The 15362-nt window shown below is 47.3% G+C and overlaps 1 protein-coding gene across 1 annotated transcript in view; it reads left to right on the top strand.

Moving 5' to 3' along the window:
* Positions 1–15362, top strand: part of Ac76E (adenylate cyclase type 2 Ac76E) — a 586427-nt gene that overhangs the window by 207632 nt on the left and 363433 nt on the right. Inside the window, exon 2 of the mRNA XM_084588246.1 lies at positions 7707–7934. Coding sequence (XP_084444372.1) covers positions 7791–7934 — 144 coding nt within the window. The 5' untranslated portion in view covers positions 7707–7790. The remainder of the gene's footprint in view (positions 1–7706; positions 7935–15362) is intronic.

Here is a 15362-nt window from a genome sequence, read left to right as displayed (position 1 = left end):
ATTTCCTCCAACCAGATCATTCCTTCCGCAGATCACAATTAACCAGCATGCATACGTGCGCCTTTCTTGGAGCTAAGAAGCTTTGTGGGGCTGAAGTTGTGGCTGTCGGTGGCTATGACTGTGGATTCAATTACGCATGCAAAGCTAGCTGTGATTCCGCTGGATACAAGCTTGTTTAGATAGCGAGTTAAGCTTAGAGCTAGATGACGGCCAGCTTTCTTCACGCGCTAATAAAATATGTTTATCAAAATATTCAGTAAAAAGTGCACGTTGTTTTGGTTTCAATAAGTATGACGTGGGAAACACGGGATAAAGTTATAGAAAATGTTCGTAGAACTGAAATGAGCAACAATTGAATTTCGTTAAAATGAAGGGCATTTGCACAGCGTTTAATGGAGCTTCGGCGGGGAAATTTAATAAAGTTCGTACAACTGAATACTTCGTTTAAATGACGTTCGTTCAAGTGGTATTTTACTGTAGTCTGGTTGGTCATATACTTTTGTAGCTTACGACTGCATGCCGATGACTATTTCTGAGACAACAGAGCCACAAGGCGAGGCTTAGTAATCAAGCGATTAGTAAAGTGCATGTGCTCCAACGAGTATCCGCAAGGGTAGCCGCGGACGGGTGCCTTAATGCTTTGGCGTCATACCTTCAAGACTGAGTTAGAGTGTTGCCTCCCCCACCCCCCTCCCTCAAGTTTTGCGCTCGGGCCTTTCTTCCGGTATGCCGTAAGCGGAAAATAATCCTGATAGTGTCCGGCCAAATGTAGTCGACTGCCGGCCGACTATACATGTCGGCAAGTAATGCAGGTATCATGTTGGCGAATATACATCACCTGGCCCAACGTTTTAGAGCGCAGCTCTTTGGCGCCGTTCCCATAGAGAAAGAGATTGGTGCGGCGGCGGTGTACTCCGGTTGCCGAAGCGCCGGCTAAGCATCAGCGGATTACGGTGCGTGCATCCTAAGCAAAAACGCAGAGCCGCGTTGGCTTGACTCGCTAGCGGCGTCAGTGGCATCAATCAGTTGCTACTATCTCTTCGTCGCGCAACGTTCCTATATCGGCCCACGCGCTGCCTTCCGCGACCTCCCGATAACTTAATTGCTTTCTTCGCTGCTCCTCCAATGTCACCCCTGTGCGGCGGCAATCAGAGCGCCCGATCGGTGGCGGCGGTTCTCGATATGTGCACCGCCCAAACCGAAACGCATACTTCAATCTATCGAAAAGCTGGAACAGCTGATGAGCTGCGCTCAAATTTCGCATCAGGAATTAACGTGATCATCGGCAATATTATTTCTCGTAGACGTGCGTGTACTGCTAATGCTGACTTAGCTTTATTTCAAAACTGTAGGCTAGAACCATCCCACCCTAAAAAACGACCGCTAAAATTCTGCCATGCGTGCCAGCTCCTCACGCACTGCACGCATGAGACGAGGGCTGGGGAACCTTTTTAATAATCCAAATGAGACCTGACAGTACATGCATGAAGTACTTGTGCACAGAAATATTCAAAAGTTTCGAGTACCGTATCGACTGCCCTGCTTTTTGATGCAGTGAATGAGTAAAACTTTTCAAGTTCGAAGCTATCCATGGACTGAAGGCGATCTCAAGTTCTGCAATGATTTTGGATGAATGCGAGAAGCTCGAATAGGGCACGTCGTAGTCTTCTTTCGCGACTACTTTTAAAAACAGAACTCACTCCGAAACTGAACACCATGCTGCCGCGATCTCCATGCGCGGTAAGGTGTGTTCAACCCCAAGGCGCAATCCCTGGTGCGGAGGATTTCATGATGTTCTTGCATATAAGGCCTCCAAGACTGAGCGACACGGATTACGGGGTTAAAGCGGGATTATAAAATTCTGCCTTCTCGCTCGACATCGAAAGCCATGGATCATAAATCTCGTTCCTTTTTATATCTATGCTGAGACGTAGCACTAGTTTCATAGTCGTCATTGGCAATATGCAACTTTACAAGACGCAAACCATGACCCTCGCAAAGTTAAATTACTGAATTCCTGTTGCGTGCCTTCTGGAGGAGATCAGTGTGGCGCCTTTTGAACCCTACGGCTTTAACTCCATTATCTATCGCTTCACCCCGAGGGATTCGCTGTTTGACGTGAATAGTCGCTAGAGCGAATATTGGCAAAAGTAACGAAATATCTTACAAGCGTTCATTCGCTTTACAATTCTTATTTGATCTGATTTTAAGCCGCGCTGGACTTCCTTGGCTCTGGACGACACGCACTCACACGCACGCGCACGCGCACGCGCGCGCGCGCGCGCACACACACACACACACACACACACACACACACACACACACACACACACACACACACACACACACACACACACACACACACACACACACACACACACACACACACACACACACACACACACACACACACACACACACACACACACACACACACACACACACACACACACACACACACACACACACACACACACACACACACACACACACACACACACACACACACACACACACACACACACACACACACACACACACACACACACACACACACACACACACACACACACACACACACACACACACACACACACACACACACACACACACACACACACACGCCAATTATCATGCTTACAGCCTGCACAAAGTAATCGACGGTTGAAGGAAGAACCGTCCGCCTGTATATATACGAGTATACCCTAGAAGCGTGCAACTGTTTATGACACTCTCGACATTGCGGCTACGCTGACTGTGCTGCTATCTCCTGTTTTGACGGTTTGACGGTAAATGCCTACTGACGGCGAACATGGATCCGCTTATGGTGACTCCACGTTTACTTCCTTTTACATTATTCCTGGCTTATAAAACTTTTTTTTTTATATAAACCTTATACTTTCTATTCGGGGAAGCTAATCTCACAGTCTAGCCTGACATTACATGCCCCTCTTGGTGTCTCTTTAATCAATTGAACGATCTCGTTATTTCTCTCTCTATGCATCTCTCTAATTAATTCTCTTTGTTTTAGCGCATAACAAAGTTAGCGCTTTGTGGTCGACAATGAGGAACTTTACAGTTCTAGCACGGTATATTAAATTATTTTAAGTCTAAAATGAAAAGGAAGGTGAGGTAACACCGGGCAGTGTCGACTAGCATGCTATAAATAGGTTGCTATATAGTTGTTAAAAAACAAACCAACAAAAACAAAAAACAGCAGCCACTAGGAGCGGGCTATGTTCATAAGCTGCAATTCTCGCTGCCTGTTCAATTTATATCTTTCCCTTCCTTTTCGGTTTATCATCAAACGAGTTGTAGAGGCTGGGAGCTTTGCCGTGTATTTGTTCCTGCTGGAGAGGCGTTGAATGGGACTTTCGAAACCGAATGAAAGGCGTTCGCGAGTCTTCCACGTTCGCATTTGTCGGTCGGTGTGGGTTTCTGCTCCTATTGTTCATACACTGAAAGGATTCAGTTCCCGCTTTAAGTTTGCGGCATCGGTCGGCTCATTATAGGAGGGACCACATGCAAATCCCATATCTCGAGGCGCGTAAGGAATTCATGGAGACGGCGAGGAATAACCGAAGGTAGCTACTCAGCGCTAAATGTCGTCGCAACGAACCGGATGTGGTTGCGCCAGAGAGTCGATATTATGTTTATCGCGGTGGTTTGGAATCAGCAGCTGCCGCCCTTATTAAAAACTTCGGCAAAGAATGAAGCCGTACAGCACGATGTGATGGATCGTGCTCTCAGGCTGCCGGCTTGTTTATTGCCAGTTTTTTATCGCAGATTTCGCAATGTTCGCTAGAATGACTTTCAAGTGTCACGGTGAAATGTGTGGCTGGCGGTAAATGTTAGTAAGCTAACACTATTTAAAAGTTTCCTTTTTAAACGCGAAAGCATTTATTGTCTCATGAGCCAGTGCAGGCTGGCCAGTGCAGCGGAAAAAAATTACTTCCTGCGAATATTGGTTTAGGTTCCTTTATTTGTACAGAGTTTAACGTCCCAAAGCGACTGGGGATATGAGAGATGCCATAGTGGAGGGCTTGAGAAATTTCTACCACCTGGGGTTCTTTAACGTGCACTGACATCGCACAGCACACGGGCGCCTTGCTTTTCGCCTCCATCGAAAAGCGGTCACTGAGGCCGGCATTCGATCCCCCGTTCTTTGGTTCAGTATTCGAGGGCTTTAAGCACTTAACCACCGCTGCAGGGCGTCAGAATATTGATGTCAGAATGACTATTTCCTTGGCAAAAAAAAAAAAGAAAAATTTTAATGAACATTAATTTTTCACGTTAATGAATTGCGACGTACGCACATTTAATCTGTTTTCAACCTGGTCTGTCCAGCTTGTATGCCCGTTGCTTACAGTACGAAGATAGGCTACTTTACTTCTTAACCAAGGCCTAAACAGCAAGAAGAGTTTGTTATGTAGAACTGGGGGTGCTGAAAACAAAATCAGTATTTTCAGAGGGAAATAGTTTTTCGGTTGGGCTAATGTCCACATTATATCAGTACTTATGATATGGTAAATCAATTTGTCATTTGAAATATTCCTTTATTAAGACTTATGCGTACTGCGCTTCAGTTCTGGAGAAAGTCTTCATCGTGCTCCCTGGTCTTCGAATTAATTTTTCGCTGTTTTCGATCTACAACAATATTGATTCACTTACCGAGTTTGTGGCGGCTCTATTGAGTGAAATATTTTTGATGCACTACTGAATTCATTGATCTTGTTAATTTACATTCTCAAGCCAACAATATGGGAGATTAGCTTATATATCACCTATTTGTAGCATGAACCAAAATCTCAGCACCAGGGTGCTTTCGCGTACAGTATTTCTTCGAATGAAATGCAACCAAATTCCAATAGTGACTGGTTTGGTGTCGCCGCCAGCGACATTGGTATGCCAAAGTTCTTCAAAATACGCTATCTGTATGCCGTTGTAAGTTCTAACGAACGATACGCGAGAGGAAGGGAAAACAAAGGATGCGTTTATGGGGGAAGGAAAGGCGCCCTAAATGTTGCCTTATTCAAGGTAGCTGCATTAATAACGTCGACCGGAAAGGGATGTGAGGGACGACTGAAATGTAGCGAGCTTGTTGGTGCACGTATGATATATTTCAAAGCGTTAAAACAACACGGATGTCGAAGGATGATGGCGAAAGAAGGGAGGAAAGATCGCAATTGGACACTGCATATGAACTTGGGAGTGCGTTAGTGGGTGTAGGTTACCAAGTTACAAGTGCAGAGTTGCACTCATTATCGTGGCGATGACTGTGTGGTATAATGGGTCAGGTCAGTTTTCCCATGTGCACCGTTCTGGCGCTGGCTGTAATCCCGCTCGGAGAATTGATATGTTTGAGCCTGGCACATGAGTATATTGGCGATGGAAAGGTTTCTGCCGATTTCGCCGCGATTTCGTGGCAGTTCGGCAGACATGGCCGACTATGGGTGGCAATGCCTGGGCAATAAAACTATGCCTCTGATATCAACAGGTGGATATGTAAACCCATATGTCCGTTTATATTTATGGCTTGGAGGTTTGTCGCTAAAACTGACTTTTTAACTTTAGGTTAGCTATCCCCGTTCCCACACCTTAACTTACGCTGAAAGGCATACTCGCCAAATGATATAACAATCTAGCCTTTCAACGATTAGAGAAATAATGGTATGCAAGAGTAAGACTCATAGCCTTGCATATTCCTCTACTATATTTGATCGAGACGCCGCCTTGCTTGGACGCTTGAGAAAGAGCGGAAAGAGGAGATGGCGTTTCCCGCCCCTGAGAAAGAACAGAATCCTGCTTAGCACCTCATTGTGTATTCTTCCCTCTTTGCTTCCACAGATAGCAACAACCGCACCACACAGAGCGAGAACACGTAGAGCTGATCTTACAGCACTTGCCTCGCTATCTCCTTGCATTATTGTGGCAAACACTGTGTCGTCACAACTTTGCTCTTTCCTTCAGATGGGCCCTGCGTAAGTTGCTTTGCTCGGTTCTTTTTTTCTTCTGTTTCGGTTTGCCGGGACGTCAAAGCCGGGCTTGATGGCATCTATTGAAGGATGTTATTGACACTGCACCGAAAAGCAGCCAGAGCTACCCGCGCAATTTCACTGTTCTGTTTGAATTCTCAGACAGCAAACAGACGAAAAAGACGTCCCCAGTCGGCAGCTCGTCAATCTTAGGAGATCTCAAAGCAAATAATGCTGCTGCCGAGTTACAGAAGTGGCGTTCATTTTTTTTCTTTCTCATCCCGTTTTTCTTTTCTATTTTTTGTCGCTGAGAAAGTATGATGTATTCACTTAAAGATGCTTTCTTTCTTGTCGCTTCGGTAAAACCATGGTTCTACTTGGGCCCATTTCTTTGTCGATATGCCAAAAAAGAGGCCGCTACAGAAGGCGCCAATAAAATGGGAGTTTAACTGGTAGCAACCCCATCAAGGTCAAAACGAAAGGATCCCGCCGCTGGCTGTAATTAATTATCGCGCGCTGTCGAGGTTTTAACTCGCCACATTGTTTTGCCGAGAGGTGAGTCGCAAAAAAAGAATTATTCTTAAAATAAAACAGCGCTGAGGGCCTTGGTTATCCTCTCACGTATATGCAATAACTGAACCTCAAGAGATGAAGTGCCACTGCTCGAAAAGGAGATATTTCATTTTAATAAGCTTCCGGATTAAAAGTATGAATAGTAAGCGCAAAATGCACGGACTCACAACAGGATGGAAGTGGATTCGGGCCTCGGGCTTCTGATACCGCTGGGCAGAATAGTGCGTGTGCACAATGATTCTTCGGGCGTCGAGTGCACGAAGAGAAGGAAGGATTAGTTTTTACAGGGTCACAGAAGCGAATAAGTAAAAAATCGCTGCTACTGGTATTATGGGTGCGTTGGTGCTGCTGATGAGGTTCGTGACCGGTGATATCCTAGTAAATCCGCCTCAGGATTTTGCGGCTAAGCCCGGGAACGATGTTCATGACAAACATCTCATGGTCCAATCCTGCTCTGCACATATTAAGCAGCTCTGTGATTTCGAAAAAGAAATACAATGCATAGGCTCCTCGCATAGCTTACGAGTGTGTCCTACTCAGTGAGGAGAAAAATTCATTAGTAAGGCTTATCGAATTTCATGTCGTGTCATTGCCTTTCTGTAATTGGGAATTATTGGACGTTTTATTGTTGTATTTAGCAGCGCATGCAGGCCTTTTGGAAACCCTGAACTGCCGCTAAACGTTGTCCATGAAGAATTTTCGACAGGGGTATAAATGTGTTTCTGCGTTTATCACCGTTTGGGGGTAACAAGGAGTCGCAGCATGTTCAAGACAGTCGAAAGAACATGCATCTTGTGGAAGCGGCAGCGAAGCTTGGCGCTGTTATGGAAAGACGGACATGCTGGTGCTGGTAGATGTCTTGCATGGCATGAGGTGTTGATGCGATGGGGTATGCCAAACACTCTGCAGACGCTATGTATATTATATAGCAAGTTCTCTTCCAGATTCCATATACATCTTATTTTTCTCGGTGTTCGTTTTGCTTCAGGACATGTCACGTCCAAAGATAGCGAGCGGGTTAAAAAGAGCGGAGGGTTTTGTTAGCCGGAAAAAAGATGCTTGCGTCTAAGAATTTGCGTCTACTGCCCCATTCCTCTTCCGGTGGTGGTGCTGGCACAGCGCTGGGGCTTGACAGCCTGTGTCCTTCGCTGTGCGCAGGGCCTGCACGGTACCCTGGGTGACGCGCTGGCGACGCGCGCCGCGGACCCCGACGGGGCCGGCACCGACGTGGCCCGGCCGGACATGGGACCCGGCAGTGTGGACCTGTCGGACCTTCGGCGGCGTTACTCAGGCCGGCTGCGGCACTCGTTGCTGCTCGCCCTGCTGGCCGCGCTGGTGATGCTGGGCCTGGCCTTCTTGTTGCTCGTGCTCCTTCTATACCCGCACGTGAGTATCGCCCGGACTAGACTTTGTACGTCAGTCGCAGCAAGAAATACTCAGCCAGCCTGCGTCGCAGGCTATCTGTGTCTCTGTTGAAGAATGATCCTGCTGTAAACTAAAAAAAAAAAAGTTCTAGAACCCGTGCTAAGAGCCCCGCATGCCGTGCGGCTATAGAGAGATTTAGCTTACCGTGATCCGCGACCCTCTACCGCGCGTGGGGGGCGCACAAGCTGATTGGTCCTGACGTGGCAGGTCTATGTGCCGGCATCAAATATGTGGCGCCATCTATCGGCGTCAAGGGGATCTGGGCATGCGCAATAGAACGCGGGGTGGCGAATCACCGTAGCGGATCGCGGTAAGCTAAATCTCTCTTATGACTTAAGTATTTACGCAGTCTTTCGGTGCTACGGTTCTGAAAAAAGTGGGATAAGGTATGGGCTAAAACGGTTCCTGCGCTGGAAAACATGTGATAGGTGGTCGTGTTTTGTGACACCCCTACATGAGCCACTCGCAAGTTTGAATTAGCTGTGCAAAAAGTCACTTTTTTAAAACTTTACTCGTTTCTTTTCCATAAGGCGAACATGTAATCGAAGCTCTTTTTGCGAGGTCGCTCTAGTTGGAGACGTGTCGTGTTAGCCCAGGCAGGGGGGGGCGCCGCTGCACCCGCGCCGGAACGCTGCCCGAGAAAGCAGTCTAGACACCGCGCTCCCAGACGACGAAAATGACCCCCGTTTATTCTCGCACTCCGCTTTTATACACTTGCGCCACACTTGCGCCACATATACACTTGCGCCACTATCGCAGTCGCAGCTGCCAGTCAAGCCAAGCCAAGCCAAAACAGATGATGATAGCACATCCCCCTTTTCAAGCACTATTAACTTTACATGCATACACTTCAAAATAACATTGGAACACACCCAAGAAAACACGACCGAACACAGTCACTCCAAGCATCAGTCGTCCACGCCCAGCCTTATGGGTTTGCGAACAACTCTTCCAAATCTGGTCGTAGTTACAATTCTAGCTTGAGAATTGCCACCGTCAGTCTCCGTCTGAGTTAGAGGCACCAAAGCTTCCGGAGCTTCGTCAAATTGGTTGTCTACTCCAGTTACCAATCCGGCCCTGCTGGGCTGTTCCTGACTATCCGGAAATTCGTAGTTCCCGCTATCTACCCGGTCTTTTGGGAGACGGTTAAGCATTCTCCTGTTTCGACGGACTTCAACCCCGTTTTCCGTTTGAACACGGTATGAACGCGGCTGTGGTGCTGCTCCGAGCACTGTACCTTTGGTACGGAGATCAGTCACCCACACCACATCACCTGCTTCCAGCTTTGGGAGATTTTTAGACCGGTGACGTCGGTCGAAGTGGCGGCTTTGCTCCTTTCTGACTTTACGGTCCTTGGCTGCCGCTTCTTGCAGACAGCATTGTCCCGGATTGCGGTGCGAAGGCAGCATTGGGACTCTCGTCCTAAGCCTTCTACCCATCAGTATCTCCGCTGGGCTGACGTTCAAAACACCAGGCGTGGCCCTATAAGCCAGCAAGGCTAAGTAAGGGTCGTCCGATTTTAGAATGAGATTCTTAACCGTCTTTACCATACGTTCGACTTCCCCGTTTCCCTGGGGTGCCTTGTACTCGAGGTGACATGACGGAAGCCATACAGTTTTGCAAATTTCTCGAACTCGGCACTGACAAATTGGGGACCATTGTCGGTCACCACACACTCGGGAATGCCATGCTTTTCATTCGGCTTATCACGGTAGCAGACTTTGTTGACGGAAGAATGGCAATCTCTGGGTATCGCGAAAGATAGTCTACTACGACAAGATATTGCCGTCCCTGAATTTGAAACAGATCGACCCCTACTCTCTCCCAAGGAAAAGAGAGCGTTGGCGATGCAATCATCGGTTCGATCTGTTCTGGCGCATGCATCGCGCAAACGCTGCACTGTTTCACGAATGACGCTATCTCAGTGCTAAGTCCCGGCCACCAGACAGAACCTTTAGCCACACTGCGGCATCGCGAGATGCCTTGGTGACCGTCATGCAGTTTGCTTAGCGCTTCCTTGCGAAGGGTCTGAGGAATGATAAGCCTCATACCTTTGAGCAGAAACCCGTTCACCAAAGTAATGCATGCACGTTCCTGCCAGTATGGCAGAAGATAACAGGGAACATTTTGTTTCCTGGGCCACCCTTTTTTGCACACTGTGCGCAAGCTTCGACACACTTCGTCTTTTGCTTGACCTTCTTTTACTCTTTTCAAGAAATCGTCGCCTGTTTCTAAACCCAGTAAACAAGCTTTCGAGTAAGCGGTTACCTCTGAGACAGGTAAACAGCTTTCCACTTTCGTACGAGCTAACGGCGAACCTGAAAGAGTATCAGCAGTGGTTAGCGATTTGCCTGGTACATATAATACAGAAAAACTGTATCGCATCAGGCGCAGACGAAAACGTTGAATTCTTGGCGGCATAGCATCGATTGCCATGTGACCCAACAGCGACACCAAGGGCTTGTGGTCAGTTTCAAAAACAACTTCCAGACCACGTATATATTCATCAAACTTTTCCGCTGCCCACGTCAACGCCAGTGCCTCCTTTTCGATCTGGGAGTACCGTTGCTCGGTTTTGATGAGCGAACTAGAAGCGAATGCAACTGGTCTGCGTTGCCCGTCTTTTTGCTTTTGAAACAAAACTGCTTCCAGACCGAAAGACGATGCGTCAGCTGAAAGAGTGGTTTGTAGCGAAGCGTCGTACAAAGCCATGCATTGCGCTGAACAAATGAGCTCTTTGAGTTCTTGGAACGCTTTTTCCTGATTGCTGTCCCAGACACAGTCCCTATCCTTGTGCAAAAGAACACGCATGGGAGCAGACACTTGGGCTAAATGTGGCAGGAAGCGGCCCAAATGATTCGCCATGCCCAAAATGCTTCTAAGCTCAGTAACGTTTCTGGGTGCTCTCAAATCCTTTATAGCACTGACCTTCGCTGGATCAGGATGAATACCTTCCTCATTCAGAATGTGACCCAAAAAACGCACTTGCCTAACCCCGAATAAGCATTTCTCTTTGTTTAATGTCACATTTGCCCTTGCTAGGCGTGTGATCACGTTACTTAAGCGCTCATCGTGTTGAGCTTTGCTTTCGCCAAACACTAGGACATCGTCCATGAAATTAACGACCCCCGGCAGGCCACCTAATATCTCAGACATTCTCTTTTGGAAGTACTCCGGAGCGGAGGTAATTCCAAAGGGTAGTCGCGTGAAACAGTACCTACCGAAGGGTGTTAAGAACGTGGTTAGCTCTTCCAAGTCTTTACTAAGTCGCACCTGGTGGAAGCCTGAGTTGGCATCGAGCTTTGAAAACCATTTCGCTCCCGACAGTGACCCTAGAGCTTGATCCACAGTTGGTAACGTAAATCGCTCTCGAACTACGCATTTGTTCAATTTAGTGAGGTCTACGCAAACTCTCAAGTCGCCTGAGGGTTTCACTACCGGAACTATTCCGGCGCACCATTCGGTGGGCCCATCCACTTTCCTGATTATGCCTAACCGCTCCATTTTATCTATTTCGCGCTTCAGGGACTCCCTCAGGGGAATTGGTACCCTGCGTGGAGCGCTTATGGCATGCGGGATAGCGCCAGCTTGTAGCCTGATGGTGTACTGCCCTGGCATCGTACCTAGACCGCGGAACATTTCTGGAAAACGCGTCTCGTACTGCAGGTTTCCCGAGTCGACCGCGTCTGCAAATTTCACGATACCTAAGACCTCAAGTGCAGGTAATCCTAGAAGGGCGTCGCGTAACGGACTGACAACGTAGCATGTTTGATACACAGTTTTCTCTTTCCATGCGATCTCTGCTACGAATTTGCCTAGTACGTTAAGCTTACTGCCTCCTGCACCTTGCAAGATTTCATCGGTTTTTACCAGTCGGGACGGTAATCCCGGAAACGTTGATGGTAATACTGACACTTCAGCACCTGAGTCAACCTTTGCAAAAATGGGCACAGAATTAATGCGCACCTGAACAAATCGCGCTTTTCTGCATGCATCTATTGATCCCACGAAAGTCTCTCCAGTTTCCTGGTTGACCGCTGAGACGCGTAGCTCTCCAGTTTTCTGGTTGACCGCTGAGACGCGTACCTTTCGTTGAGCGGAAGCCGTTGCTTTCTTCAAGCAGGCCTTTGCGAAATGTCCCTTCTTGCCACAGTGGAGACACTTGGAAGCTCTGGCTGGGCACATTGTCCTGGGGTGGGCGTCGCCACTGCAGAAAGGACACCGCACCTCCGGCGTTCGTTGCCCATGCTGCCGCACCTCCGGCGTTCGTTGCCCATGCAGACGTCCCTTGTGCCTCTGTTGAACCACCGCGTCCACATTGGGGTCCTGGTCACGAATTTCCGATGACTGATGGCTGTGTTGTCCTCGTAGAGTACTTTGCTGCTGTTGGACGCTTTCCTTTAAGCGAGCCTTCGACAGCGCCGAAGCCAGCGTGAGCTGAGAATCCATTTGCAAAGCTTCCGAGAGCTTTGCGTCGCGGAGCCCGACAACGAGTCTGTCTCGGATCATTCGTTCTCTTAGTTCACCGTAGTCGCAACGTTCCGCCAAGCCGTGTAGCGCAGTGACGAACTGGTCTACCGACTCTCCTGGCATTTGTACGCGTCTGTGAAAACAGGCGCTTTCATACACGATGTTCCTCTCTTTTACAAAGTGCCCGTCGAACTTTTTCTTTACGGTTTCATAGTTCTTGGCGTCTTCGTCAGATAGTGAAAACGTCTTGAATATGTCACGAGCTTGCCTCCCCATTGTGTACAACAGCGTTCGTACCTGAGCCTCCCCGGAGCATTCGTTGAGTCCCGTTGCCTATCGGAAGTCGTCGAAATGTTCGATCCACGCCGGCCACTCTGACGTGTGGTCAAAGTCCAGCGGTGGCGGTTGCTGCAGTCCATGCAGCCGCATTGAAGGCGTCTTCGACATCGTGGATGTCAGGTGCCTGGCTCAGTGGGAAGATTCTTGACCATCTGACATCATGTCGTAGACGGCCACTTCTGACACCATGTCGTGTTAGCCCAGGCAGGGGGGGGGGGGGGGGGCGCCGCTGCACCCGCGCCGGAACGCTGCCTGAGAAAGCAGTCTAGACACCGCGCTCCCAGACGACGAAAATGACCCCCGTTTATTCTCGCACTCCGCTTTTATACACTTGCGCCACACTTGCGCCACAGATACACTTGCGCCACTATCGCAGTCGCAGCTGCCAGTCAAGCCAAGCCAAGCCAAAACAGATGATGATAGCACAAGACGGAGATTCGTGGCTCTGCTGTGTTTGGAAAAGTGCACATCACTGTGATTCGTGGTTTATATGCAAAGGTTAATTGTAGCGTGTTGATCAGAAGTTTCTCAATCGGGAAATGCTTATGACAAGAGCAGTTACAAGGCAGCCACATTGTGAAACGCATCAAGCCTGCACACTTCAAATTGAAATTTCTAACTTACAAATGATGTGCTCCTACAAATGATGTGCTCTAGGGAAATTAGCGCAAAGCGTCCATTTTCCGAGAACATATTTTTCTAGAGCACAACTATAGAGAGATAACCTTGGTGCAAAGCGCAAAGTTATCTTTATTTTGCTGCTTTTGAGCTATCTTTCTTTTTCTACTTTCTTTTGAGCTAGATGAAAAAGCTCCCAAATGCTCGCCTGAAATGCGTCTTGGTAACAGAAAACTTACTGAGTACAAACCGGGTCATCGACGAGCAACAACGAGCACAGCTAATGTCATTCATTAGCCACTATTGGCAATCTCTGCTATGTGCGTAATATTTGCAGGCATAGTTCTGTACAGGTAAAATTTCATTACTCCCCCCGTCCTTGAGGGCAAAGATTCTTCTACTTCTTTTTCTTCAAGCATTTTGTATTTGTTTCCCTTGCGCATTTCCTCCTGTTTAATAGTATTTGTGGTCTGCGAATTGTTGTCGCCTGTTTTTATTGATATTTTAATCTTAACACTGAGCATTCGTACTAGATATCGCTTTCAGGGATTGTATTTATTCATTGTATTTGACTATATTTTGTTCTTTCTGTCTTTTGAATGCTTAGTTGTGATAAGTTCTTCAAGACAGGCTCCTCATTGATTTCATTCTGTGCGTTACTTATTTATTCTAAATTAAATGTCATGTGTTACCTATTTCTTCTTTTGTTTTTTTTTTTTTTTCATCTGTATTTGTGAAACGCGTGTGTGTGTGTGTGTGTGTTTTATTTATTATTATGTGTGCTGAAGTAGCAAGACCGTATGATTGTTCCGGCGCGCATTAAAATAAAGATTGATTAATACTTTAATACTTTTATTATGAAACTGAGCAGCACGGCAGGCGAAACAATCTCGAAATTCATTTTCTGCCAGATAATAGCAGCGAAATATTAAAGAAACACTCATGCAACCGGCTTCGATACTGAAATTGGCAGGCTTGGCGTCTGACGACCATGCGGCTGCACACCGCCTGGAAACGAAAGTTAACGGCACACCTGAGGTCTTGGTTCGCTTTACTTCAGTGGTTTGTAAGGGAAAATAATTTGAAGCACGCGAAGAGCTGAATCAACTCATAAGCAGAAGTCATTCCCACTGTTCTGGAAGGCAAAAACGAAGGCATGGGAGGAAGGCTAGAAATTTTATTGGATGAAAGTAGGACATTTTTGTGAATTTGTGAGCAAGAATCAAACAACGCCTCTAGTTGGACCCTTTAAACAAGGAGACCTGGAAAACAATGTTTACCCAGCATGTGTTTTTCATTCAGGAAACTACCGGATTCTAATAAAAAAAAAGAGTTTTGATCCAATTCTGAAGGCAGTTTCCCTGCTGTGAGTGTGAATATTATTAGTCTGCGTAAATACTGGGAAGAGTTTACAGCTGAGTCGGCATCTGCCATTTCAGACGTTTTTGTGGTAACAGAAATCGATGCTTCTCAGGCTTCCCTCGATACGTTCACCTCTCAGGGCTATTGCGCACATTTTGTTACACTGCGCTGATGCTTGTTTTGTGCATGCGGAAACTCTGTTGGTCATACTGTGTAAGCGGTCGTTTTCTGCGCACCTGTTATCACATTATCGGTTGCCCTAGTGTAGCCTTCCAAGATTTCTTGTAGAGCTTAGTGAAACTTTGCGGCACTGGAGTTGTGTGGACTAAATCTGTTTTATTTGCGGACTTCAGTATCAACATTTTATGCCGTGAAAAAGTGGAAGTTTGGGATTACTTATCCACGCTCTCTGCTGAGCGTCTGTATAGTACATTTCCAGCTCTACTAGGGTGCAGTTAGTTAATAAAGTAGTGCCACCTTATTTAAACCATATTGCGAACGAATGAACGAACGAACGACGAACGAAGGAACGTGCTTAACCGTGTCTGCCAACACAACGGCGTGCCTTCCTGAAGCGCGCAGTCCTTCAGCCACATTCTC

This window comes from Amblyomma maculatum, chromosome 1 (genome assembly GCF_055883805.1).
Source record: "Amblyomma maculatum isolate TAMU_Amacu chromosome 1, ASM5588380v1, whole genome shotgun sequence".
Taxonomy (NCBI): Eukaryota; Metazoa; Arthropoda; class Arachnida; order Ixodida; family Ixodidae; genus Amblyomma; species Amblyomma maculatum.
The sequence above is the reverse complement of the archived record's forward strand: the minus strand, read 5'-3'. Positions and strand labels throughout refer to the sequence as shown.